This window comes from Aptenodytes forsteri, unplaced genomic scaffold (genome assembly GCF_000699145.1).
Source record: "Aptenodytes forsteri isolate BGI_AS27 unplaced genomic scaffold, ASM69914v1 Scaffold241, whole genome shotgun sequence".
In the NCBI taxonomy this organism is placed as follows: Eukaryota; Metazoa; Chordata; class Aves; order Sphenisciformes; family Spheniscidae; genus Aptenodytes; species Aptenodytes forsteri.
In genome coordinates, this window is record NW_008795252.1 from 7,838,519 (window position 1) to 7,865,607 (window position 27,089).

General features: G+C 42.4%; 1 protein-coding gene across 1 annotated transcript in view; it reads left to right on the plus strand.

Annotated features, from left to right (window-relative positions):
• The window catches only part of ST8SIA1 (ST8 alpha-N-acetyl-neuraminide alpha-2,8-sialyltransferase 1), a 100,406-nt gene extending 74,176 nt beyond the window's left edge, over positions 1 to 26,230 (plus strand). The window contains exon 5 of the mRNA XM_009279074.2: positions 25,488 to 26,230. Coding sequence (XP_009277349.1) covers positions 25,488 to 25,974 — 487 coding nt within the window. The 3' untranslated portion in view covers positions 25,975 to 26,230. The remainder of the gene's footprint in view (positions 1 to 25,487) is intronic.
• Positions 26,231 to 27,089: the final 859 nt, after the last annotated feature.

Genomic DNA, 27,089 nt, shown 5'->3' on the forward strand with positions numbered 1-27,089 from the left:
CTGGCGGGGGGGGGGGGGGGCGAACAGCTGTGTGGGGGTTAGCTGCCTGCCGGGTTAGACCACAACACTCTTGCTGAGAGTTCCCTGTTGTAGAATGAGAAGGAGAGCTTACAGTAAAGCTTTTTTAAATCAGCAAAAGTGGGAAGTTGATCCCTGAATTAGACAACAGCGATGCTAGCTAAAAATGGGTAGGAAACAGCTGTTTCAATATGAAGGGTTTTCTCCCCAGATAACCAAAAAAGTTCTCTTCACAAAAATGAAAACATTTTGTTGTTGTTGTTGCACTGATAATCTCAGACAAACGCATGATTCGGAGTGCTTAAGGACTGAAAGAGGAGTAGAGGTCCTTGATTATTTCCTTCTCTGTTACAAGCAGCCCTTTCTTCCCCCAGCCCTAGGCCAGCGTAATATGTCTGGTTACGAGTGTCCAGGCACATTTAGCAGACTCACAAAGAAAAGGACTGTGTGCCTGCCTTGCTTCTGGCAGTAGATCTACCCCCAGGAAAGAAATATTTTGAGCAATGGTTCAACAGTGAAGGTGAAACGGGTAGAACTACTTGGCCTTTACATTTTGTTCTGCACTCACTTTTCCTTTATCTCAGTACAAATTAAATCAAAGAAGTTCTATAAACGTGTGCTCAAGAGATCTGAGAGTGAAAGCTGTTATTTGAAATCCTAAAGATGATTAAAGCTTATTTCCTCACTGATCTTTGACTCAATTACAACATTAGAGTTTGGTTCCTGTTGGACATCGCTTCCTGGGAAGCAAAGGCAAAAATACCCTTGGGTCCACAGCTAATAAGGCAGTTCCTTGTTGTTCTTGGAGGCCTCGTTTCAAGGCAGTCAATGCAATCAGTTTATGCAAACGCTGTGTATGTTGCTGTGTATTATTTTTGTGGCAAGAGCCACCTGTATATCACTGTACTGTGGAGGATGTCAAAAGATAAATGAAGAACGGGGATAGAAAGAGGAAGCACTGGGAAACAGGCTCATGGTGGCATCTGAGAGTTCACGAGATGCTGTTGGGAGGCGAGGAGGAAAGGCAGATACAGGAGAGAAAGAGGGAGGGAGGCAGCGAGAAATATTGTGCAGTGTAGGTACTTGCTACAAAATAATTTATCAGGAAACATTATGAGATTTTACCTTGTGCTATAAGTCAATTGATGAGGGTCCTCCAGAAAGGTTTGTGGGGTAGGGAGCGTGTTATTGAACTGTCTCAGTTTAATTATTACTTTGCTAGTGTTCCCATAAGCAAAATAAATGCTTTTGCTGTCATGATTGCAACTCCCATTTCCAACTGGATGAAATGTGAGAAATAAAATCATAGTATTTATTTATGTATTTATAAATTCAAGTCCTGCAGAATTAGGCATTTGAGGTAACGGTTAGGTTGGCTTTTTCTTCCCCAGAGCTCTCCTCTGCAGCTGTCGAAAATGGTTATTCCAGAGTCTTAAACCTCCACGAGCCCATCACTTGTTTGAAAATGGATGCAGGTGTGAGTTTCGGCACTGTGTGTGGTATGAGCCCGCTGGTTAACCTGAAACGCTGGAGGAAGTTGTTCGTAGGTTTGAAACAGGAACTGGGAGCAGCCCCAGCAGATTCACTGCCATTTGCTCATCAAAACCTGAAACCTCTAACAAACCGCCAAAAATCAGTCTCTCCCCATCAGCCTAGCTACAAAATAATTTGTAAAGATGTCTCCTCATCAGCCTAATGGTAGAGGATGTCCGTGGCCTGCCTGGCCTTTGAGGAGGAAGGGCCCTCACAGTCAATCATGATGAAGGTATTGAGAGGTTTTGTGTCATAGAGAAATAGTGGGTAGATCAAAGGGGTGATTAATTGTTACTGTGCAGTTAAAACTGTGTTCAGAAATGCTCTGCAGTACTGACCAGGAGGCAGATTCTCTCTCTCTCTCTCTCTCTCTCTGGTTTTTGGTTTGCTTGGTTTCCCCTCCGGCATGAGAGACGCAGGTCAGGCAGACTACTCTCTGCACTTGGAGCTGTGACTCCTCTGACAGACGTGGCAAAGGGTCTTCCAGGATCCTCAGGAGTGGCTCCCATGGCCATCAGGAACCACCAGGTTCCACTGAACAGCAGCTCTCCTTGGGTGACAAAATGAATGAAAAATTGCGGGTGTGTCCCATTCATTTCACATCAGAAGCAGTTGGATGCAGTCTGATTTTTTTTTTTTCTTTTCCTTCCTTGTTCCTGCCCTTTGAATCAGTATTTAAAAACAATGCAACGAGCTTGTCAGCTCTGCTTCTCCTTTGGTTTGCCATTCCACTTGCCTTGTCTTTGGTGATGACCTGTCAATCACTCGTTACCTCCTTCTATTTTCAAGCAGCTTCCTGGAGGAATTTGCCTGGTTACCCTTTTCCTTTTCCACATATTGTGCAGTGTTTAAAATACACTGCCTTTCCTTCAGAGGGTTTGTTCCCTGTGTGAATTTCTCTTGGCTTCTCTTCCTTGTGGCTGTATGGGCCCCTCCTCTGAGTAGCCGAACACATCCTATAACGTGCCGTATTTCCTTCCTCCTCGTCTGTCTTTTCTCTTCCCTGCTGTCCCCCCAAAAATCTCAAGGAGATTAATGGGAGTAGAGAATGCGTAACAACACAAGCTGGGCCAGGTCCCCATTTGTAATCATTAAGCCACGTTATCATGGCACATACACAAAGACGTGCATGCACAACCAGCAGATCCACAGCTGGGGTAAAACTGTCGTGCTACACACTTGAGCTGTTGGAGAACCTCTGGTATGAAGAGCTCTTTGCAAAATCTCCTAAAAATCATTTTTTTCCACCTGTCTCTCTAGTTGCAATGTTTTGGAGGGTTTCATTCCTTTGTGTAGCCACTGCTTTGGCTTTTGTTTTTCCTGGGTCAGTAAAAGAGTATAAAAATACCTGATGTGCTTCATATTCTGTGAGGCTTTAGTTATAGCTGTATGAGGTATGTTTCTTCTATATTATTTGGTGTCTCGACAGTGTCTGTAAGTCTGCTTTGTTTCTCTTCCTGAACTGTAACCTTTTCATTGCAGAGCCTGTGTTGGGGACATACTATACCTACCATTTCAGACACCACTTATTGAGCGTGATAATAATGATAAAACTAAAAAAAAAAAAAAAAAAAAGAGGGGGGGGGGGGGGGGGAAATGTCGTAGTTCGTCATAAACAATGTTTATAGAATTATAGGCACCAGCACATCCTTTTCTTAATTAAGCTATCGGCTGACTGGCTGACTGGCCCCCTGATTCTGCTTAATGAAATAGGAGGCGGCTGGGATGATGGACTAGCTGTTCAGTGTTGGGCCAGCATGTAGTTTGTAGGGACAGTGGTGGCCCCTAGGAGGCGGCTGGATGATGGAGCTAGCTGTTCAGTGTTGGGCCAGCATGTAGTTTGTAGGGACAGTGGTGGCCTCCAGGGTCTAGATTAATGTTTATCGGCATTAGAAGAGAGAGAAAAGATTTTGCTAGCAGATGTTAGCAAAGCGTGAAAAGGTTCAGAGAAACCCTATCGCGTTTGGAGCCTTTGGGCACGAACCATAGCCCGTGGAAGGCAATGGAGAGATTTTTGAAAGGTGTTTATGCTTACATACAAACCTGTGTCATTTTAGGTCACCTTTGTCTCACCCTCTCACAAACTGAATTCAACCTGTGACTCCCTTGTGGTTTGCACATTGCTAGTTTTAAAAATTTATTTCCATGTCATTGCTTTTTGATGTTTTATTGGAAATTTGCTCACTCTGCTTTTATGCTGCATCTCTCAAAGCATCTTTTCTTTGGCTCTGACCTCAGCCTGTTCCTAGGTGGTTTATGTAACCTTTGCATCTTTTTCGTCTCTGCCTTTGGCTTGTCTCATTATATTACAACCCCAGCTTTGCAACAGAGGCATGATTAGCCATTTAAATAGTCTGCATCTGCTAGCTGGTGTTAGCCCACACAGCTTCCTCATTTCATAACATGCTCAAAGTGCTCGAAGGTAGAGATAATTTTGCACAATGCTTTTTTTTTTTTTTTTGCAGAGTGAGGACAGTGTGTTAAACAGATCGAGTGACGTGTTAACAATGAAAAAGCAAGAGGATGGGCCATCTGCTGGGCAAGACATTGCCTTGGGGAGTTAAAAAACAGTATGACGCTATTATACCTGATCTTTGACCACCTGCGCTTGTGCTGTACAAGCAGGCTTTCAGGCTGTGCTGATGGGGCTTTGTTTTTATTCCTGATTGCAGCTGCAGTGTTTTCACTGCGCTTGGGGTGAAATTGTTTGTTTTCGTCATTCCTGTCGCTTTCTGTGTGATAGGCATCTCCACACGTCCTTAATATATTTATTTATGTGTCTAAGTAGTTAAAGGTGAAGGAGGTTTTTTAAGCGGCCATCCTTCAGGGGTTGTGGCTCACTTCTTGCGCAGGGTCTAGTGAAGCTGACGGACCGTTGTTGACTCCAAAAGGCTTGGAGAAGGTCCCAGAGATTCCTCTTCTCTTCCTTTGTTCCTTCCCCTGGCAAACGTGCATGTTTCAAAATGCTGCTGCTGGCTAATTGTGCCCTAATTGAGAAAAATCCTGGAGCGACTTCACTGAAGTCAGACATGACATCAGCAGCGTTGCTCAGGCAGCGAGTGTTTGGTCCTTTGTTCCCGTCCCACAGCACACTTCCCTGTTCCCGAATCAGGGCGGTGTAACTACGTCAAATGCATAACATCTTTCAACAGGAGGTGCAGCCTCAGCACTTTAGGCACAGCAGGGGGATTTGGATGTGGTCAGTGTTTGTACTGGCAGACTCTTTGTTGTTTTCAATAATTCTGTTGTCTAACCAGTGCGTTCAGTGTAAGATCCTGGCATTGGATGAGGCATTATTCCTTGCTGGCAAGCAGATTACTTGTCGTAACATGTTCAGGGTGCACTGCTGGTGCATAATATACCGATCCATCATCTCCTAAATTTACAAGGATAAATGCAATCTCTCAAGCTAAGCTGATATGTATCATTTCAAAAGTACATTCGCCTGGGATATATATCAGGGTGATATTGAATTAATCTTTGTTAGGTTTAGATAACTTCATCCCAGTGAATTTCTTGGTGTGACAATGATGCAGCTGGATAATAAGTCCACTTTCGTCAAGTGATGACAGCTGTACTTTCCAGACAATTCTTACCTCATTTGATTGATGCGGTGTGTTCCTGTATGCTGAAGGCAACAGGAATTTCTTTTTGGGCTCTCTGGGAGTGGGATCAGACCCTTTTGTTTGAAAGAAGTTGTTGTCTCTTTTCTTCGATGGCATCTCTTTCTAGAGCATGTCAGGGTTTTCCGTGTTTCACCATCTCTGAGCTGTTTGTTTCTACATACATTTTAATGTCTGCTTCTGGCCGTTTTCCCTTGGTCTCATTATAGCTTTCTCTGTCTCCCACTGAGCTGATAAGGCATGGGTTTTATGCGGTGCTTTTTCGCTCAGTCACACTGAAGATACAACATGCTTAGGAGGACTGCTCCCCGCCATACAGCCAGCACGGGTGAGCTTGCATCTGGAATCAGAAATTCAAGAGTTACGAGGACTGCTTGCTCACTAACATTCCCTGTTTTATACCCTGTTCATCAGAAATGCACATATGACTTGCACCAGTGACAGCCTTAATCTCGCAAAATCCACTTTTAAAGATGTTTTAAGTTTGCACGCAGTTTCTGCCTGTGGTTCACAGAGAACTGCAAGAGTCTGCGAGGAAGCCTGTTACCTCTCAAGTATCTGAGCATGTCTTGCTGGCCTTCCTCCTCATTACCCTTCTTCATTAACAGCTACCATGTGCATGCTGAGCGGCTTGTCCCTGGCTATCACAGCATCTGTTATTTAGGGCAGCAGTGTTTTGTTTCGGAGCGTGCTTTCCTCCTGGTGTGTCTGTGCGTGGAGTAGGACAGCTGTGTCCTAATCACTGACTGATCTTGGCTCCTTCTTGCTCTGATTTTCTTAGTCCAGTGCTCTTCTGGGCCTCTCCATGCCCAGTGTCCTTGGAGTTTAAGCCACATTTTTTTTTTTCTTTGTGTTTTCTTTCAACATAATGTTTGTGATTTGGAGAGGGTGGGTGGGCAAGTACAAAAGATGAAGGTTTGATTTTTGATCTGAGCTCTGAAGCTGTGTTCATCATTCATCAGGGAATCTATGTCTTTCTGATGCTTGTGGTTATAAAGCATTAATATATCATGAGCATAATTTTTAATGTAGCTGTCTTGAAAGGATTTCCAGAACCTGGGTTATTATTGCCCTTCACAGTATAGGAAGTAGGTTTGGGATCCATAACTTACTTCTTTTATTACAAACAGCTCCTATGCCTTGGTGGTGGGGCTGCGACTTCTGGATAGCTCTGGGGTACATTTTCCAGAAGAATAATTTATTCATTGAAAAATACAATTTACTACATTTTGAAAGGTGCAAAAATGGTTTACAAGTTCTTCTCCAGACAGTAGTAGTTTATTCAATAAAAAATTAGTTCATTTTGGCATTTTCTAAATGGTCTGCAACGAGAATAACCAAAAGTCCGGAAGCAAACATAAAGAAAGGTCCAAGTATAAACACAAAAAAGGATGGCAGTCAGGAGATCTTGGGTCAGGAAACAGTTTTATATTGCAGAATGTGATAAGATCCCTCTCTGGGACGTATTGAAGATGCATCTGTAGATAAGCATCACATGCAGGGTAACAAATGAGAACAGAGCATTTTCTATTGGCTTGAGTAAACAAGGCAAGAACAATATTTTTCCTGTTAAGGGGTGTTAGGAGCGTCTGCCTCTTCCCGCAGCCCTGGCCAGGACCCTCCTGCCTTGGCTGCTGGAGCCCAGCCCAGTGCCCTGGGGCCCAGGGGTCCCAGGGTCTCTGCCTGGGCTGAAGGGACGTGGCTGCTGCTTTCCCAGTTGCAAGTTCTCATGCTCCCTCATACCCTCATCAATTAGTCTGACTGACCAGGTTTGGTTCTCCTCTCTGCCTCCCTTATCATTTGTCGGTCAGGTTTGTGTCCCTGTATGTTCTTGTTTATGGATTTCTCCTTTTCTTACTATCCCATTTTTTTAAAAATTCTTTTTAAAAATTGTTATTTTTTATTTATTTAACAGGTCCTTGACCAGATAGCCTTAAAGAAGCAGACAGTCTCCTTCCACATACCCTTACATTTCCTATTTTCCCCCCCGATTTGTCTAGGAACTAAAAAGCAATTTTGAAAAGAAATAAAACTCTGTCGTATCTTTTCTTCTTTAAAGAAGAAAAAGCTTTTATAAAATTTGTTGTTGAAGTATATAATGAAGGAGTATATAAGAACCAGATGGATGTATGTTAAGGGAGAGAGGAGGACAGGCAGGGTAGAAAGATTTGTGCAATTGTTCCAATAACACCAGAAAAAAAGAGGTAGCAGCTGAAAATAGTAGATGGAAGTAGAAAGAGGAAATTAGATTTTACGCTGGCTAAGATAACCAAAGGTCTAGGCAGGAATATCCTAAAGACTGACATGAGGGGAAAGAATGTTCGCGGAAGTATGTGCCGGAAATCTGTGCTTCCTGCCAAGAACGAAAATACCTTTTTGTACCTCTAAACACAAAGTTCATGATGAATTGTTTCTTTTGTATTTGCCACTCAAGCTAGCCTCCAGGATCCTCATTTTTTTCTCTGCCTTGATGAACCCATGCAGATTTAGCACTAAGAGCAAGTGGCATTCATAGGTGCTTAATCCTGTCTTTTAGATTGTGTCTCCTGTCTTCACCCATTAGATTCTTTCACTGCTTCAGCACGGTAGGAAATTGAAAAATCCTTTGAGGAAAGCATCCTGCAATCTCCAGCACATGGCAAGTGATTTAAAAATGTTGGCAATCTTGTTTTTATCCTCTTCTGGTACTCTGCAAGAAGTATAATAGATTTCAGCTGAGCTCATATCCATTGCCCAGAAACAGCCAAATAGGAGGTAGGCACAATCCTTACTAAGAATCTGCGCTGATGATGTGTAAGACATAAGAAGACTCAGCCTACTCCCTGTCTTTCTTGGCTTCTTAAAAATAACAGAAAGAAAAAGCAGTAAAAAGTTACATTTTTTTTTCTTAAAGAGAGTAGTTATACTTACAAAAATAATGAATTATGATTTCTGTTCATGCTTTTTTTGGTAAAAGCCAATAAATCCACAGTGGATTTCTTGTTAGCTAAATCCATCTGATTTTTGTCTTTACAGTTTATACCAGTGAATGCGCTGGTCTGTAAAAGTAAAGGAATAGTGTTCCTCCCCACATTAATCTCCCCAGCTAAGTTAGACACATTCAAACTTAAAGACTGAGTTTCTCTATCATATGTAGCTTTTGGGGAAAAGCTGAATGATTGAAAGTAGTTCTGTCTTTTTCATTTGGATAACATAGCAAATGGCACAAACTGCTTTCATACTAAGTTCAGTCACTCTCTTTTTGAGGAACTTTGTTTTAATCAGTTTTTCATGGCAGGTTTTTGCCATCCGGTCTGGAATGCATTACAGGCAAGAATCTACTCAATTAGTTAAATGAGAGATGTGCTACCCTAATATTTAATTTCTACTCCCTGCCTCCTCTCTTTCTTTTTTCTCTAGCAGTGATTCTTTTTTAACTTCTGATTTGAAAGAGTAAATAATGAAAGCACAGTGATTTTCAAGAGACATGGAGCACTCTGGTAGGTTAAAGCTGATCCACTGGAATTTTTCATCTCAGTTTCATCGTTTTTCCACAATAGCTGGTTTGTTGGAAGAGGAAACGGGAACCTGCCAAAAGCTGTCATTGTGCTGAGAGAGAACCAAATGGTACTTCTGAAAGATAAAGCAGGATGGAAAAACTCAAGCTGTCAGTATGTGTAGTGCAATTTAACAGGGCAGAGAATAATGCGGTTCTCATGGAAGAAAAAATTTTCCCAGAATGAAATAAAACTAGAATTTAAATCTACGCATTTTATTTCAGTAGCAATGAAAAAATAATAGTAGTTTCAAGTGACTCTGAGACTAGAGAGAGATGGAAAAATACATTGAACAGTTTTTATTTACCTATGTAGCCAATTCCTGGCATGCGGGTCACAGGGAGAATTTTCCTAGTGTACTAGCTGAAAAACCCTTAGCAAAATTTTCTCTTCAGCTTTAATTGATTTCTTAGCTAATATGTACTTCACTAACGACAGCCAATAATCATCCATCAAACACACAAATAGCAATGCAGATGCTTAAAAGTTTTATGCCACTGAAATATCAGGATTTGTGGAAGGAAAATGAGAAAGTAACTTTTTCCATTACGGCTGTAATAAGCTATTCTTATGTACTAGATTTCATGGTAAGTTATGGTTTAGCTGTGAATGCTCAAGGCTGATGTTAGAGAAATGTAAATAGGGAGCTTTCTAATACAAATGATTTTTTTAAGTTATCCAGGAGCTTTATTAAAAATATTTCTGTATATTTAGAAGTACAAAACTGGTAACATAACTTTTTAGATAGTGAGTTTGTGAGTTTGAGTATTGTGATCCTAGAATTTTATTCTTTATTGTCATTGGTTTTCAAACACAACAAAGATTTTTTTTTTTTTTAATGAGGTTTCCATGTAGAGGGTATGGGCTGCTAATCTATCACATTTATATCAGAAAATATATCATGCTGTGAAGTTTCAGAATGTTGTCGTGGAAGAAAGTTGAGGGTTTTTTTCGTGATTCAGGGCAGCAAATCAGAAGGTGGCTACTTGAATCTTGCAGGAACTTTACCAAAGGAAATGAAATTTGAGAAGATGACAAGCAGGATATTTTAAGTGCGAGGTTGTACGCATATGGAAGTTGAAAGCATGTGAAAGCATATAGCCCCATACTCAGCATAAATGTAAAAATAAAGTAAAAAAACTGTTGACAGTGCACAGATTGTGCTGTAAAGGGTATTACACAATACTCTGTCCCCTCCTGCTAGAGTGGGGAATACATTACTGTGATCCTTCAAAGGGAGGCATGCACTTACTGTCCTTCCTAGGGTCCTTCCTCCCGGAGATAACAGCTTGGTACAGCCTGAGCGAGACCAGTGCTCTGCCCTTCCCCAGCCTTTGGTGGCCTTGCCCTGTTTTTTTTTCCTTCAGGCAGTATCTGGAGCATGAAGTTTGCTCCCAGTTTCAGATGTGAACCTGGCAGGAAAGCAAAGCACTGCCCTTGGCGAGCTCAGCTCAGTAAGCCCATGTGTGTGCTGTACCCATGCGTGATCACGAACCTTTTACCGGTGTGGGGACTTGCAGCAGCAAAGTGTTCAGGGCTTTGCTTTTAATTCCCTTATAAGATCCCAGACTGACTTGTACAGACATCACTAAGACCCACGGTGGTTGTTCCTGGCTAGTAAAGCTACACAGCCTAAAGGCAAGTCTGCTGGCTGCCTCCCTGTGCTGCCCTAGGCTCCCAGTTGTAGTCCCAGAGACAGCTTGTGACAATGGCAAAATGCAGCTTGTTCCTCATCTCTCTTTCAAGGCACTGGTGCACTTCCCTTACCTGATGTGCGTGGAGACATAGCTGCACCGGTAAATAGAGAGGGCTAGGGACCAATCCATGGCTCCAACGCTGAGCAGCACAGACTGGCTTACGAGGACACTGATTGAGTCCATGTAGTGTATTTGTCTTGGAGAGAACTAGCTGGAGCACCTGGACCAGAGCCAAAGGGTGAGCTAACATCATTAAGCTATGTGAGCAATCAGGAATCCAGTACTTCTGCTGGCTTTGAGGTCCTTTTTAATTTAACAGGGACAATAAATTTCTCAGCTCTGTTACAGCACTGTGTCCCCAGCAGTTATAAGGTATGGCTGTACAAAACTGTTGTCCTGAAAACAGATACTTGCACAAGTTCTTGGTGTTCTCTCAGGTAGGAGAACTTTTAGAACGAGGCTTAGACAGCAAAGATGGTATGGCTGCACTCAGTTGCCTGTACATTTGACTTCGTATGTCTCAATTTGTGCAGGTCTGAACCATCTAGTCTTGCAAACTGAGACCACTGAGTTTGGAACCGTATTGGGTGGAGTTTGAGAGCTGCAGCTTGGGCATCTTGAGCTGGAAAGGAGAAATAGTTTAAAGAAAGTGTTGGGAGAAAACTAATCTCTGCATCTGGGCTGAGCAAGAAGTTTTTTTCCCATGTCACTAGTGTGAACTGTGGTTCTGCTCATAGATTTTGCAGTACAAGCCACAGATGGCTTTTTAAGATCATCTGTGAGCTTTTTTTGTAGCAAATATCATCATAGTTTAGAGGCAAGAGGACACTGGTGATGTCCCTGATTTCTTCTGCTTTTTTTTGAACATCTGACCGTTGTAGCATTTAATTCTTTATTACAGGTTTTATGCTAGTTACAGGACATTAGGAAGCATTTCAGGGCTGCTGGAAGCTCCTAAAGAGCCTTCTGAAATCAGCATCTCTTACAACACTGACACTGCAGGATTTCCAACAAGCTCTTTGCTCTGCCTCTTCTCCATTCCTCCTTGGGTTCCCTTCTGGCATCTCAGCTCTGCCAGAACGTCTGCAGCGTGTCCCTGACCCAGCCACTGTAAACCCAGGTGATCCCTCCAGTCCTTTGTACCTGCGCCTTTGTTCCCCTGTCTGTTGGGGAAATTTGTACATGTTGCTACATACAAATGAGTTGTTCACGAACAATTGAAGTTAGATTGTGCTGAAAAAGATACCACTGCTGGGCTATCCCAAGAGACCTGGTGGTTGGTATACTGTAGCTGAACTAGGTCATGCATCTGCCCTGTGCGTACCTAGTACTCCAGCACTTGGGACTGCAGAGAATGGCGTTGAGAAAAATAAACCAGAGAACTAGCTGGCATGTATTGGCTGAATTATTTTTGCCGACTGGCTTTCTGAAAGGAAATTCATTAGGCACATTAGTATGGCCTCGTGCAAATTGTTTATGCTTTTGACTCCATGCTCCTAGGTCCATTAAGCTGGAAATGGAACTGGGTACGGCTGCTGGAACAGAACACACGGGACTTTTCTGCCAGAGCATTGGTAAAGTGTGCTGTCTTAGGTTTTTTTTCTCACTTCATGCTCCAGCACAGTTGCTGCCATCCCTCATTTCTCCTGGTACATTAAACATCCAAGGTTCAGGAATGCAAATGATTATGCTGAATGAATCATCTCCATAGCCTTGTGCATCTAGATAATATCATTGTCTTTAGTTGTATGTTCGTAGTATGCTTCTTGAATAATGCAGTGTACTGGTGGTTTCTGAAACTTTAAGTATCTGGCATATGATATCATTTGATGAAAGTTAGTGTAAATCCATTGATATCAGGGGAACTGTGTCAATTTAAAGCATCAAGACAGGACCTTAATGATCATATTTCTACTCCATTTCAAGGTATATTCAAAATAGAGGAATCTTTTAAAATGCGACATTCCTTAGGTTGTTCTTTTTAACATAAAAAATGCAGATGTGGGGGGAGGTAGAAGAAATGGTCTAATTTTTATAACAAGCAGGACCAGTCTGAAGACGACTTGGTATTACAAGCAAAGTGCTAGATTTGCTGGAGCACGTAAGGTTCCTGACTCTAGCCTGGTAAAGCAAAGCAACACTGTGCACTGTGGCTTACTAGAGTAGCAGATTAGGGAAGGGAAATTTTGGCCTTGAGGCAAACTCAGATAAAAATATGTTGCTTGTTAAAAAGTGTATTTGTTTTCCAAATCATAATCTGGATAAAGCCTCTGGATAAAAACCTCAGCAATAGCTCCCAAGTGTGACACATCACTGTACAAACTATTCTGGCCCGTCTGTAAAACAAGAGGCTGAATTTCACCACTTGTACTGTTTGATTAGCTGCTTTGGGAATATGCGTACTGAGCTGCTAGGGACACAAAGGTCTATCAGCCAAAGCAACTGATCACTGAATGATCATCCCAGCATTTGGAAACCTTCTGGGAGTGTAACCACTTCCTCAAGGGGGAGTTTATGGCCGTGGCTGTTGTTTGTTCCGTGTGATTCATGTCCAACCTCAGGTTCTTCAGAGCTGCTGACAGACTTGACATTTACAGCTACTTTCAAACCTACAATTTGGCCTTATCTGAAAAATACCTTGGCCTTATCAAATGGATGCCCTTAAGGTATTCTGTTTTCCTGTTTCTGAGTTGTGCTGTAGACCCCAGACCACACCTTCCTCCTCACTCCAGAATACCCTTTAGCCTGGTTGTTAGGTCCAAATCTAAAGTTTTTTCAGGTGAAGTGTTACTGCTGCTTCAGGGAGACAAGCCACTAATGGTAGCTTTTGTTCCTGTTTGTTTATTCAGTAATACTTTAAAATAACAGCTTAATCTGTGTTCACGTCTTTGGTTTTTATTGTAATCGCATAAAGCATGTGGAAGTTACTTAGTATTAATGTGATTGTCAGAAGTCCTTTGATAGAATTTCTACTGTAATTCAGTATTAATTACTCTGAGCATTAAAGAAAAGGAGCTTATTTTTTGTGCTGCCTGAATCTGAAAGAAATCTTCTTGATTCTGTAGGAGATGGCAACTTGCTTTCCCTAATTGTTTGAATGTGAACATCTGTAAAAGCTGATGTTCTTTGGGTTTTGGAGAGAAAAGGTAGCTCAAAGGAGTACAAACCCAGGAGTTTATAGTTTGACCATAGTTTCACATACAGCACTTGTTGGTAAGGTGCTTACCATCTCCTCCACAACCCATGTGGTATCAGTGGGTCACCTCAGTCTAACTCCTGTTGCAGTAATGTTTTGGCACCTTCATGAAGGGAACTGGTGCAGAGACCTGAGTCAAATGAAAAGAAATGAAGCTAGGGCTGGATGTATTTTTTTGGCTGACTAAAACTTCCAGGTAATATAGTTTAAGTTGTCCCAAGCTATTTACAAAACCAGGCTGAGCAGTTTCACCTGAACAACATAGAGCTCGGTTCAGAAAACCGGCCAAGGCAGATGCCATATTTTATGAGAGGCGAGTAGTCACCTCAGTCACTGAAGCAGCGGTAGGCCCGAGTTCAGTTCCCTTTTCTGTGTGAGGGGACTTAAACCTCTATGTCTCATCTAGTAGGAGGCAGTCCTAACCACCAGCAAAGGGGGCATGCTGGGCTGGTGCTGTCAGCGTCACCTGCTGATATTGTTCCAGTTTGTGTGACTTAAACAGGGAGGGCCTGAAGGCTGGCTGACTCCACCACCAGTTTAGACAGTAACCCTCTTCTTGTCTTCCTCTCTGAACATGCATACGAGTATTGTACGTCCAGTAAAATTACCGTTAACGAGAGGGATTGAAAGACCCTTCTTCACTCATTGCTGATATCTGAGATTGTATTGCCCAGGTGAATATCCTGCCAATGTTGTCTCCTGGAGTCAAGCTCCATCCAGTTCTGACAATTCATTGTTATTGACTGTTACCTGAGATAGGGAGCAAAAGAGAGAAAGGTTTTCTTGCCTGGTATTTCGGAATGGGAGAAGGTGGGACCACATCTGAGTTATGGTGTATTATATAAAACAAGAGGCATAGCACCTCTAGATGTGTGACACGGGAAGAATGCCAAATACAGTTACAAAGCTGCTCCTATATAACATAGTATCAATGCCACTGACCCTTCTCTGGCATTTGGAAACTAAGAGCTAACTATGGAATTGAATGTTTTGCTGCGCTTTCATTAACCAGCGCATAGAGGGCTGTAAAGTACTCAGTGACATGCACTGCCTTTCAAAAGTATTACTTTGTCCTAGCAAATAGCATTTATTTCCTGCTACCTTAAAAAGAAAAAAAAAAAGGTTTTTTTACTTCGTTTACACTGTATCTCCTTTGAATGAAGTTAATGAGGGGAAAAAAGGTGAAGGAACTCTAGCACTTTCACAGGTATCAAAACAGTTGAAGAGATCAGCAAAAGCTCCAGCATGTTTCAGCTATCCGTACTTTTTTTTTTTTTTTGGGTCAAGTGTGTTCTAGCTATAGCATTTTAAATTGATTACAGGGCTGTACTAACAGTTGAGGAGAAACCTTTGCAGTTTAATTGCGTTGAAGAGAAGTTTGTGGCATTCTCAGTATTAAACATCATACATCTTGAAAAATATATCTGGATGATCTACTCAAAATAGTGGACTCTCCTAAGGGTACCATACTGGAAGCACAGTGCTAGGAGCATCTATCAAGACTTAAGAAAAGGTAAAAGGAAGTTGACATCACTAAAGGGCAAAGAAAAGGGAGATTAATGGAAACAGAGAAATATCCTACCAGAAGTTGAAGTTGTTTCCAAAGGAAATGGAATTTATTATAAGCTCTGGCTGATTAAATATTTTATTTATGTGGCAGGCAGAAAAAGTTTCTAAAAAGACCTGACTAGAGGAATGAAAACCTAATGCTACGTCCTCCTCCCAGCAACAGCAAAAACCAAAAAAAAGCAAAAAACACCCACCCCCACTGTATGGTCAATTGATGACCAGGTATAAAAGAAGTGCTCAGAGAAGACCCAGGGAGGCTCTATGAATTGTTTGCTTCTGTGTTCACTGTGGAAGAAACTGAGGACATTCCCTGTGCCCACGGGGAGACTCAGCAGGCTGAAACTGAGATAATTATTAGAGAATTTATGGTATAGATACAGGATGAATGTGAATGTATTGGCAGGACTGGACTCACCCATGAGTGCTGAAGAACAGTAGTGTGTACTTCCTCGCTTAAAACTGCATTGGTACTTGAAGACTGGAAGGTGTTAAAAATGGGATCAGTATTTAAAAATAGTTCAAGTAGATCTGTAAGCCTGGCATGTCTACCAGCTGAATTGGTAGAGACTATATTATAAGGTAATATTAGTGAACACCTGGATAAATGTAAGTGCTCTTGTGAAGAGTCAGCAGTGTTGAGTCCAAGGGAAATTTTACATTGTAAAACTTTTGGAGTTCTTTGAATAGATGCATGTGGATAAGTGTAATCTATATCCGGTAGATAAAGTCTATTTGAATTTTTAAAAGACTTTTGTCAAAAGGGATCAAGGATTTCATGACGTAAGAGAGAAGGTATTGGTAAAATAATTGGTTAGAAGGATGCGGAGAATAAGAGATTAGGCAAATACTTGGAAGTAAGATTCACTGAGGTTACTGCATCGACAAACTACACCAGTATCAGGAAATCTTCTGAGCTGAAAATACTTGGATGTGCAGTTTAAAATATACTGGTCATGTTCTTACTCTTCCCTAGGTGTCCGCGTGTGAGTTGCAGAGTTGCTCTTTCAAAGATCTAGTGTGCAGCAAATCAACACATCTCAAACACTGTTGGAAGCCTTGAGAAGCATCTACTAACGCTTCTAGGCATAATTGAACAGCACCAGAATTGCTGAGAAATATTGCTGTAAATTGATATTAGATGAAAGTAAAGTCTTTTTCTTCAGAAGGGACATTTTGCAAGTTCACTGAAGGTAGTGACTTAAAGGTCTGCAGCTGCAGTCCTTGGACTGGCTTGAACTCTCCTGGCTCATTTCCAGGGATTTTACTAATGGCATGAGCTTTTGTGCCAAGGACTGGAAGGGACTTCCTTGTCTGTCAAACTGCTGTTTCTCTCTCTCCTTTTCTATCTTTTTAGCCTCATGTTTAGCTTCTGCTAATCTAACTGCTCCAGAGCAATTTATCACCTCTTCTGCTTATGCTCAGGTGGCCACTAGTTCATTGCTCAATTGCAATGCTCATTGCCCTAGGGATGCAAAACAGGTGAGGTTGCCCAGAGGGGAGTGGCTAATAGAGGAAATACAGAGATCTTCTTTTGCATATTTTAGAGTTGTGTGGATTGATTTTACTCCATTTAAAATATTGTAGATTCACCACATATTCCTATGGGCTCTGAACAACTGTTTTTTTATTATCAAGCTTCTAGTTGGCAGTGTTGTTTAATAGGGATCTGCGCTCCAGCTGCAGGCCATGTGGCATGATCTCAGAGATCACCAGTGATACATGTAGTATAGTTTAAAAAAGGTGCTCATATGCTTAAAAAAGAGCCTATCCTAATTACAGCTGTTGCCATAAAGCCTGTCGAAGCATCTACTGTTTTAAATAATTTCTCTTCAGTCTACGCTTTTTGTAGCACAGAGCATCTTTAAAAAGAAAACACATTCAATTCAAACATTGCTGTTTTCTCTCTCTATCCAGTTCTCTGGAAAGAGCTCTAAGAGGTTGAAGAGAGGATATAGCTGAATGTCACCTTCACTGACAGTTGCAAATTATTAATATGCAAAGGATGTCATGATGTTAAAGAGAAAACTCAAAAGACTTAGCAAAAGTGTTCTCAGCTATGAATAGGTCTTTCATGGCTGTAATCATTTGGTATGTTTTATATTTGGGTTACAAAGCATGTAAGGCCAGCATGAACAGACAGGAAAGCATAACGTTAATTAGCTTTGTGTTTGCTGCAGTGCTATTGCGGGCGGTGATCTAGAGACACCTGTGTCTGGACAGTAGTTGGGTAAAAGACCTAGACGTGCAGGAGATACTGCACTGTTCTGTTCCTGTTTGGTTGCTGTCCCAAAGACACAACAGACTGTCTTAGGGAACCCGTGTTAATCAAAAGTAAATCTCCTGAAGACTATATCTGGGCTTTGTTGCAGTTCTTTTTCCCATTAAAACCTGAGAAAATGTGTGATCTGGTTACGTTTCTTCTCACAGGCTCACTCTGGCATACAGTCCAGTGAAATTAAGTGCTAAAGGTATCAGGCTTAGTTCTGTAACTTTTTTTTCTAGCTGATTTCATTGGTTCTATATTTTCTCATCCTCCAGACTTTCAGCTGTAAGAGCTGCGAAGTATTCAGAAGATTGAGAAATAGTAGGCAGCAATTTTATTTTGACCATACAAGTAGTTTACAGCCATGCTGTTCTGGCTGTCCTTTTATATTATTTCCCCTTGTGTGTGACTTTAGCAGCCACAATCTTCAAAGAGTCAAACTAAGATGAACAGCTCATCTTTTGAAAGCTAAGATTCAAGCTGTCAGGTAACAGGAAGGATTGATGTTTAGCTCTGCCGGTTTTGGAAAGAGTAGCTATTAAAAGCACATTCTAATTTGAGTTGGCAGAATAAGGATCACACACAGTCCCAAAATACCAGTGAACACTGATTTTAATGTTTCATTGCTTTGGTGTATAGGATAGCTCTGTGTTCTGTTGAAAAATGGAGAGTCAGCTTTCCCTTGGCACTACATATAGTATTCCCAGGGTGACAGCGTAAGAGCAGTAATGGGTGGAGGTTTCAAAAAACCCCTAATTAATACTGAATTCAGTCAGAAGGGGAGCCTGTCTCTTCATGGGGATTAGAGCCTACTTCCGCAATGTCTAACTGGACTTTCTGAGTGTATCAAATTATTCTGAAGGTCATGTGCTAAGGTCAGTGGGTCATTAAGAAACAGGCTGGTGGAGAAAGATGTAGTCTGCAGTCACTGTGGAAAGAGTGTGTTTCCTTGCTTTTGAGTCTTTAGGGCTGATGGTGGGAGTGACCAGAATCCCTGACCTGGAAAAAGCCATTGAAAAGGTGTATAAAAAGGAGAATCAGGCTAATTTATTTGTCTTTAATCTTTGGGACCAGAGCTGAGAGGAAAGCACCGGTTCTTTGAGGTTGGAAGCCTCCGTCCATAAGAAAGAGGAGGCAGTGTGGGGTCTCAGCAGGCTGCAGGTTGTGCCTAAGGGATAAGCTGAAGTGAGTTTTGGAGACAGTCATACCCTGAGAGGAGCAAGCGTCTCCGCTGAGAGTCTGAGTGGAAGCGGATAAGGGAAGAGCAACTGACATCATCTACCTGGACTTGTGCAAAGCATTTGACACTGTGCTGCACAACATCCTTGTCTCTAAATTGGAGAGACATGGATTTGATGGATAGACCACTTGGTGGATAAGGAATTGGCTGGATGGTTGCACTCAAAGAGTTGTGGTCAACGGCTTGGTGTCCAGTGACGAGTGGCGTTCCTCAGGGGTCAGTATTGGGACTGGCACTGTTTAACATCTGTGTTGGCGACATGGACAGTAGGATTGAGTGCACCCTCAGCAAGTTTGCCGACAACACCAAGCTGTGTGGTGTGGTCGACACATTGGATGGAAGGGATGCCTTCTAGAGGGACCTTGACAGGCTTGAGAGGTGGGCCCGTGTGAACCTCATGACGTTCAATAAGGCCAAGTGCAAGGTCCTGCACATGGGTTGGGGCAATCCCAAGCACAAATACAGGCTGGGTGGAGAATGGATTGAGAGCAGCCCTGAGGAGAAGGGCTTGGAAGTGTTGGTTGATGAGAAGCTCAACATGACTCGGCAGTGTGTGCTTGCAGCCCAGAAAGCCAAGGGACTTTTTACAAGGGTCTGTAGTGATAGGACAAGGGGTAATGGCTTTAAAATGAAAGAGAGTAGATTTAGGTTAGAGATTAGGAAGAAATTCTTCACTATGGGGGTGGTGAGGCACTGGAACAGGTTGCCCGGAGAAGTTGTGGATGCCCCATCCCTGGAAGTGTTCAAGGCCAGGTTGGATGAGGCTTTGAGCAACCTGGTCTAGTGGAAGGTGTCCCTGACCATGGCAGGGGGGTCGGAACTAGATGATCTTTAAAGTCCCTTCCAACCCAAACTATTCTATGATTTGCTGTCTTTGGGTCCATAAAGGGCAGTCAGGTGGGAAGAGAGGAGAGAAAAGGGAAAGGAAAAGATGGGAATAGCATCACCCCAGCCATGCTACAAGCTCTCAACTGGGTGACTGTGGTGCCTGTGGAGGGGCCCGCAGTGAGAACAGGGGAGAATCCCTCGTGCTGAAGCTGTTTGACATGAGATTAGACAAAGCACTGGGATCTACCGCAGGAATAAAAGCCTCCTGGATTGATGGAGAATGTTTGGCATCTGTAATTTCATTGGTTTAATAATCAGCCTTTATGATTGCTCATGTTACTTCATACCTTTTCTAATCACTCTGAAGTGCATTGCAGGCCTCATTTTTTTTGCCTGAGGCTCCGAGCATACTTCCAGTTAGATCAGAGTTGGTTTTGCCATTGACTTTAATGGTATTATAATTGAATCTTAAGTCAGGTAGCTATCCTTAGGCTAAGTAAACAATGGCTTGTGTAGTTGGGGAAGTTGGGATAAAACAAAAAAGGATAAAACAAGCACTTCACGTGCTTATTTCTGGCTCCCTGTGTGGACAAGTAGAATAGTCTCCCTTGCACCTAATACATGCCAAAAGTGCCTATGTGGAGAATGAGCGCATGGAAACTAGTATGCTGTTAATTCAAACACAGTCTGTGTTTTAGTAAGATTGGCTACACAAGCCCCGAAGGGGCAAATAATCAAGAAGTGCATGATATGAATGAGAGCACAGGTCATTAAGGAGGGCATCACGATTTGAAAGCATAAAAGCACTCTGAGAAATGAGTGCAGTAAAACTCCTCTGTCACTGCAGTGGAGGTTCAGATGTGTGGTTGCAAGCTGACTTGCTGTGACCCCAGCTGTAAGCATTTTCCAACAGCTGCAGCAAATTGCTAAATCATTCTTGGCTAATGCTGACATCAAATTATCTAAATAATTTTTGTAAGGTTATCCTTTGCCATAGGGACAAATACATAAGTCTTTATATGCCTTCTGCTCTGTTCCCTTGAGCTCTATTTGTCTTAATTTAAAAATAATACACTATTGCTTTGGCATACGAGCTGTTCCCTCATTACTCAATCTTTTTTTTTTTTCTTTCCAATAAGTCAACTTGTGATTAATCCACAATGCTGAACTTGTGACTTTGCAGATGCCAACACAGTAAGTGACTGGGATATCATCACAGGCATGAGATAGTGACTCTCCAGGGAGATCAAAAGGAAACCAATATGCGAGAAAATGCTGCCATTATTATCTGCAAGCGGGTTAGCTCAATGTCACTGCAGCAAATTCTTTGTGGTTACTGGAAGTCATCTCCTAGTACCAGAGAGCAGTCCTATCCCCGAATATCTGCTAAAGAACATCAATAAGAACATTAAAAACAGATAAAAAACCAAAACCCAAAACACTTAATGCTCTTAAGTCTTTGTACTGTCATGGCAATGTACTGTGGCAGTTTTCTCTTGGATGCATTGTTCTCTCTGGAAGAGTAGAGCACAGCATTTGAGGGAACTCTACAGCTGGTATCAAGGAAATTATTTCTCTGATATCTGTGCAGCTGTGCCTACACGTGCCTGTTGAAAGTTGTGCTCTTTAAGTTGATCTGTCATATGGACCTGACAGCAAAAAATGTGTTGCTCGTGATTTTATTTGCTCGCTGTCCATTAATGAGTGCAGTGGAAGTAAAGCACCTGGGCTGAATGTGCTGTGATCTGCTTTCACCAGCATTCACAGTCATCGGCACCTCTCTGGGCTGTCATCAAGCTGCCGGGACGCATTACTGCAAATTACTGAGCAACTCTCATAGTCTTCAGGTGCTGCTCAGGGCTCGGGAGATTCCAGCTCCAGTTTTATCTAAATGCTGGCAACCTGCCATGCGTTTGTGTGAGCTTAACTGCAGAAGGTCAGAGGATGACCCTGAAAGCCATTCAGCTGTTTCTTTCTCAGAGCTGAGCTGGGGAGATAACGTCACCCGAGATGCACTCTTGCACGAGGGGCTGGATCATTTGATGGGTTTCTTTTGAAGCCCTGTGGGTGGGCGCGAGCTGCACAGCTTTTGGGCTGTGCCGCTGAGAGTAGCGAGTGTTCAAAGCATGTCAGGTAGAAGCGACCTCTAACTAGGAACCAGAGGCTCCTCATTCAAAGAAGGCCGGGCAAGGATCAGCATGAGGGAAGGCGTTTCTGCCCATCTGGATGCAAGGACTGCATGAGGCTGACGGCGTCCATGCCAGGACAAGCAGGAAGGAACCATATTGTCATGCTCACACGTGTGCTACAGAGCTGGTCAGCTGCAGAGGAAAAGCCCTCCTGGTCTCTCTGTCAGGCATGGAGTAGCCTCCTTGCTGTCTGCTGGGATGGATGCGGTATGGTACCCGCAAAGCCACCACTAGAGTGGGGTTGCCTGCAGGACTCCTTGTCTGGATTGGGAGCTAAAGGAAGATACACCTGAGCTTCTAGTACCATTTCTAGAAACTTGCTGATGCACGGCGTTTGTCCCCAGATTTCGCAGCCTCTAACCAGCCTGTGAAATGTCAGAAAGCTGGATAGGGCTTCTATTTTTACAAATGGGGAACAGAAAATTTCATTTGCTTCTATATCTCCCCTCATGCGGAGCGCAAGATGGGCAGCAGCTTTTTGGCTGTGTTAGGCCATCAGACCAGCTGTAATCAGCACGTGTTAGGCTTCTACATGGGCTCCTGGCTACCTGTGTAATGTCCATCTGTTGAACTGGGCGTGATGCCTACTGACGCTACGATCCAGGTCATTTGAGTGAGGCACGGGTTTCCAGGAGGTGATGATGTTCCTGAAGGACAGTTTGCAGTAGCATGACAAATGCTGTCCCTTCTGCGTGAAGTCCCTCCCATGCACTGCTCTCGTGGCAGTGCCGTTCACTTCTCGTTACTATAAGGCATTTGGGGAGATTCATCTAGAAGAAATGTAAATGCATTGTGGCAATGACAGCAAATGAATATTCAGAGACAGTCCCTGGCCCTCTGTGACTGTATCTGAGCAATTTTAATGTATTCATCTTAGAGCTGTGCAGTGCTTTTCTGGGAATGGTAAATTTGCTGAAAAAATGCAGTTTCAGAATAACCACTTCTATTTGCCACCTGAAGTGAAATTTGTTAACCAGCTGTAAGTGGACATGGTGAAACCAGCTTCCAGGAGTGACAGATGATGTGTTTCTGCCTTCCCCTCAGCCAAGGTGCAGGGACCCCATCGCATCAAGCTGTGTGCTCAAGTTCCCCTTACTGCGAAAGGGAGTTTGAACCTGCATCTCCCACCTCCCAGTGGATGTCCCAAGTTATGGGGAGGGGGATAGTCTGAAAGCCTGCTGCTGGTCTTATTCTACCTTTTGTAAGCAATTAGGGTGATTAGAACAGGGTTTGGATACTGAGGCTCTGAGGGCCTAGGTGAATATTGAAAGTATTAAGCTAGGGAATTTTTTTTTTAGCCTCAGTGACTGTGTCCTGGTGGAAATGGAACAAGTTTGATAGGATGCACCCAACTCCTGTACAGGATAATCTGACAGGTTGTCTTGCTGCTCCTTAGGAAGAGAGGATGGTAAAGCCTGTTTTGGGGAACACTTAGCTAAAGGTCTGATAGTGATGGAGTGAGAGGGCCCATATGAGAAGGTACAGTGAGACAATGAATTTCTGCCAGGGCACCTTGGTCTCGGCTGGCCTTCTATATTCAGCTGTGTCTTGGCTATTTCTACAGAAAAGAATGCCAAATGCAATAAGTTATGAAATTATTTTTATTGTTTTGTTTTGTATGTTCAGGTTGAATTGATTTCTTGCTTGGAAGAGAGTGGCTTTGTCTACATTAGCAAATAGCACCATGCAGTAGGAGCAGATCTGCAGAGCAAAACAGTAATGAAGACCCAGGCAGATTTCAGGGAGTTTGCTTCAAAACAGCTTTATTCTAATCCTGCTTGAAGGAAATTTTTAAAGAAACTTGTAGCAAATCAGGAGACCAAATATTGCATGTTGAAAATGTCAACAAAACCTTTCAACTTATTAGGAGTATTTCAAGTTTTCTGCCAAAACAAAGACTTCAGAAAACCTGGTACATGTTCATGAGACACTTCAATGCTGTTGAAGCTGTATTTTTTTTGTTGGCAATTGCTTCAGCTGAAATTTTATCTGGCACTTCTTGAGGTCGTCTGGCATCCTACTTAAACCTGTGTATCTTGCTGTGTGTGTGATTCTTGCTGTTGTTTCAAAGAGGTCTATACACAAAATTACTCTCTTCATAATGCTTTAAAAAAGGTATTCTTATGCCTATCTCTGCCTACACCAGAGAAAGGAAAAAAAAAATCCAGTGCTGTTGTCTCAAGTTTTTGTTCTGACTCCTCTGCTGTGTGACTATGAAATCAGTCATGACACATTTGTCTTAGCTGCAGGAAACTGGGAGAGAGGAGGCAGCAACAAGGGCAAGACGGGCACTTGGGAGCAGAGAAAAAATTAGGGATCACATGCAGGAGAGCAACCTAGCTGCAATGAAAGGAGTGCCTGTGAGGCTTGTGCAGAAGTGGCTTTTAATGTAGTAAACTTTGCCTGCATGCTGAAGTCTATAGATAGTGTCACGTGGTAAAGGCGGGGAGGACTTAGTGATGCTCTGAAGATTACGTGGACTCTGGAAAGAAAGCAGGTTATCGAGAGTAAATCATAGTGACTTTCTCATGCAAAGGTACCCTCCAATGCAGTCAACACCCCAAGACAGCAAGTGTTCCTGTTACTTAGCAAGTTTGTGGTTTAGGTATTGGATTTTACCCGTGGCTCTGGCTGACCTCCGTATCAGCTACATCCAATGATATATATTTGGGATACTTTAATATTTTACTGAAATGTGATTTGTTTAGTGTCAGACGTCAGGACAGGTCAAACATCAGTCCAGGTTTTGGTGTGTGTGAATGGCCTAGGATTTCCTGCCAGATGTCTCATTCCTCTTGGCATATCCAGAAGCATACGGCAAGGAAAGGTTATGGTCTTGACAGGATGCTGGTTTTGGAGTAGTATATAAGTCTAACATCAGGGATAAAACAGACATCAGCAAATAGCTATTGGCAATTCAACAAATTGTAACCTGATGTTGTTTCTATATCAAGAGATGAGAAGACTATCATATTAGAGAAACAATCTGTACATATACTTTGCCCTCCTCATAGTTGCCATCTAGTCTCTCCTTTAACTTGTGTGCTACAAATACCAGCTGCTTTTAAACCTACTCAGTGTGTAAATCGTGCCATCTTAAACACCAACTCTGAATATTGTTTGGTGCCTGTTGCTAAATTTTTGTGGTGCCACTTATCCAAAACAATTCATTGATTTCTGTCTTATTGTTTGTAACAAAGTATGTTCTTTGAGATTTCTCTCAGTTCCAGAACGAGAATTAACTACCATGGTAGCACAACCTAAATCACTATACAGGCATAACAAAAACAATTCTTCCAAGTCTTACAAGTTTTATAAGTCCAAAGTTTTTATTTAATTATTTCTTGGTGTTGCTTGTTCAGCATGTAACTTTGATTCTTTTTTAGTATGCCTTTAAGAAATAAGAACAACACGGACTTTAAAATTTCTTTTAAAGATTCCTGTGCCTGAAAAAATAAGTTGGGTTTTGGACAAAAAGAAAAATGTCACTAAAAATGATTGATTTTCAGGAAAACTGTCAGTGTTCATTCAGGGTTTTTTGAAAAGATGAAATCAGAAACTTTTTGGTTTCTGGAGTTAGCAGGATACCAGATAGTTTTCAACTGTCTATTCAGGTTTATGTTTCTAGAAGAGAGGCAGTGTCAGACAGTCAGAAGTTTGTCTGGACTTTCTCTGGGTCGAGAAAGGTGTGCCGGTAATTGTAAATATGTGTACGAAGAGCAGCTTTTAGCTGGGTTTTGAAATGACTGGGAGAACCTATGTGTGACCAACTTGTTTTTCTCTGTTGTTTTACAGGTTCCAGAATCTGTTGTGGTCTCGAAAAGCGTTTGTGGACAGCGTGAAGGTGTATAACCACAGCTACATCTACATGCCAGCATTCTCGATGAAGACGGGGACAGGACCCTCCCTACGTGTCTATTACACCCTGGAGGACTTCGGTGCCAAGCAGGCAGTCCTTTTTGCCAACCCCAATTTCCTGCGTGACATTGGCAAGTTCTGGAAGAGCAAAGGTATCCATGCCAAACGGCTTTCCACAGGACTTTTCCTAGTCAGTGCCGCCCTTGGTCTGTGTGAAGAAGTAACAATTTATGGCTTCTGGCCATTCTCGGTGGACCTGCACGGGAAGTTTATTAGCCATCATTACTATGACAATGTCTTGCCCGATACTGGATTCCACGCCATGCCGGAGGAATTTCTACAGCTCTGGTTTCTTCATAAAAGTGGTGTACTGAGAATGCAGCTAGAACCATGTGAGGACCCTTTAATCCATTCTTCTGCCTGAGGATTGTAGGAGTCGGTTTGGGAGATCCAATAGTTTTTAATTTCCATGCTCTCCAACAGAGAGTTCTGTTTTCTGTTGATTCTTTTTAAAGGGAAAATAATCGTGGATCTGCATGGACCATAAAAATGCTACTTGAAGGCCAAATGGAACACGTCCTTAATGTATAGTGCTTTATGGAACTGGGGTGGGGGAAAGCGAATGTCTCCATTGAGTCCATTCAGCAGCATTATGAAAGTAATGTCAGAAGCAGCACAGCTGAACTTTCCGGGGGACATTTTTAAATGACCGATGTAAAAAGGGCATTAAGGCTCGGAGAGACACAGGGCCACTCACAAGCTTTTGCTGACAGTGCCAAATATGACTGTCTGTTCAAAAATCCATTTCATTCCAGATTGGCACCGTGTACAATGTTCCTTTTTCCTTTTTTTTTTCCTCTGTGTGTGGGGTGTGTGTGTAGGAGAGCGTGTGTGTGGTGTTAACTTTGTTTCTTTCCTTTTTCTTTTCCCTTTTTTTTCTTCTACTTTTTTTTTTCCCCCAATGGAAGGAAAAGGAAAGGCTTAAAAGCCCCAGGAGCTGAGTACCATCAACTCCTTCCAAAGACTCTTGGGAGAGTGAAGGGTGCTAAGAATCTGGTTAGAAGAATGTCCTAGGAATGCCCTGCTACTGAGTATGGGTGGACCTACTTGCTGTAGGTTTTATCAGGATAGTTTAGGTCATTGCACTTATAGCTATGCTAATGCTATACTGTGGGCAAGAGCTGGTTAAGGGAAATTGGTCTGAAAATAAAACTTGTGTTACAAAGCCAGTAGTGAAGTGCAGCCTGGTTTCAGTTGACCTGCTGCAAGATTTCCGCAGTGACTTTTGTAGCAGGGATGGTTCCTGACCTGTTTTGCTGTCCAGCCTTGGGGATTAATTCTGTATTCATTTGGACTCCAGATGTTCATTGACTGTCAAGGGGATTTGAGGTGTTCAGTGGAATGCAGAATGAGGTTCTTAATTTGCTTATAGCAGAAAAACTGCAGAAATGAATGTGTCATTTAAAATGAGTTGAAGCTTCGAAAATCCTTTCTCTTTGTGTGACTAGCTCTTCTGCTTGGATTGTAATGTTAGCCTTA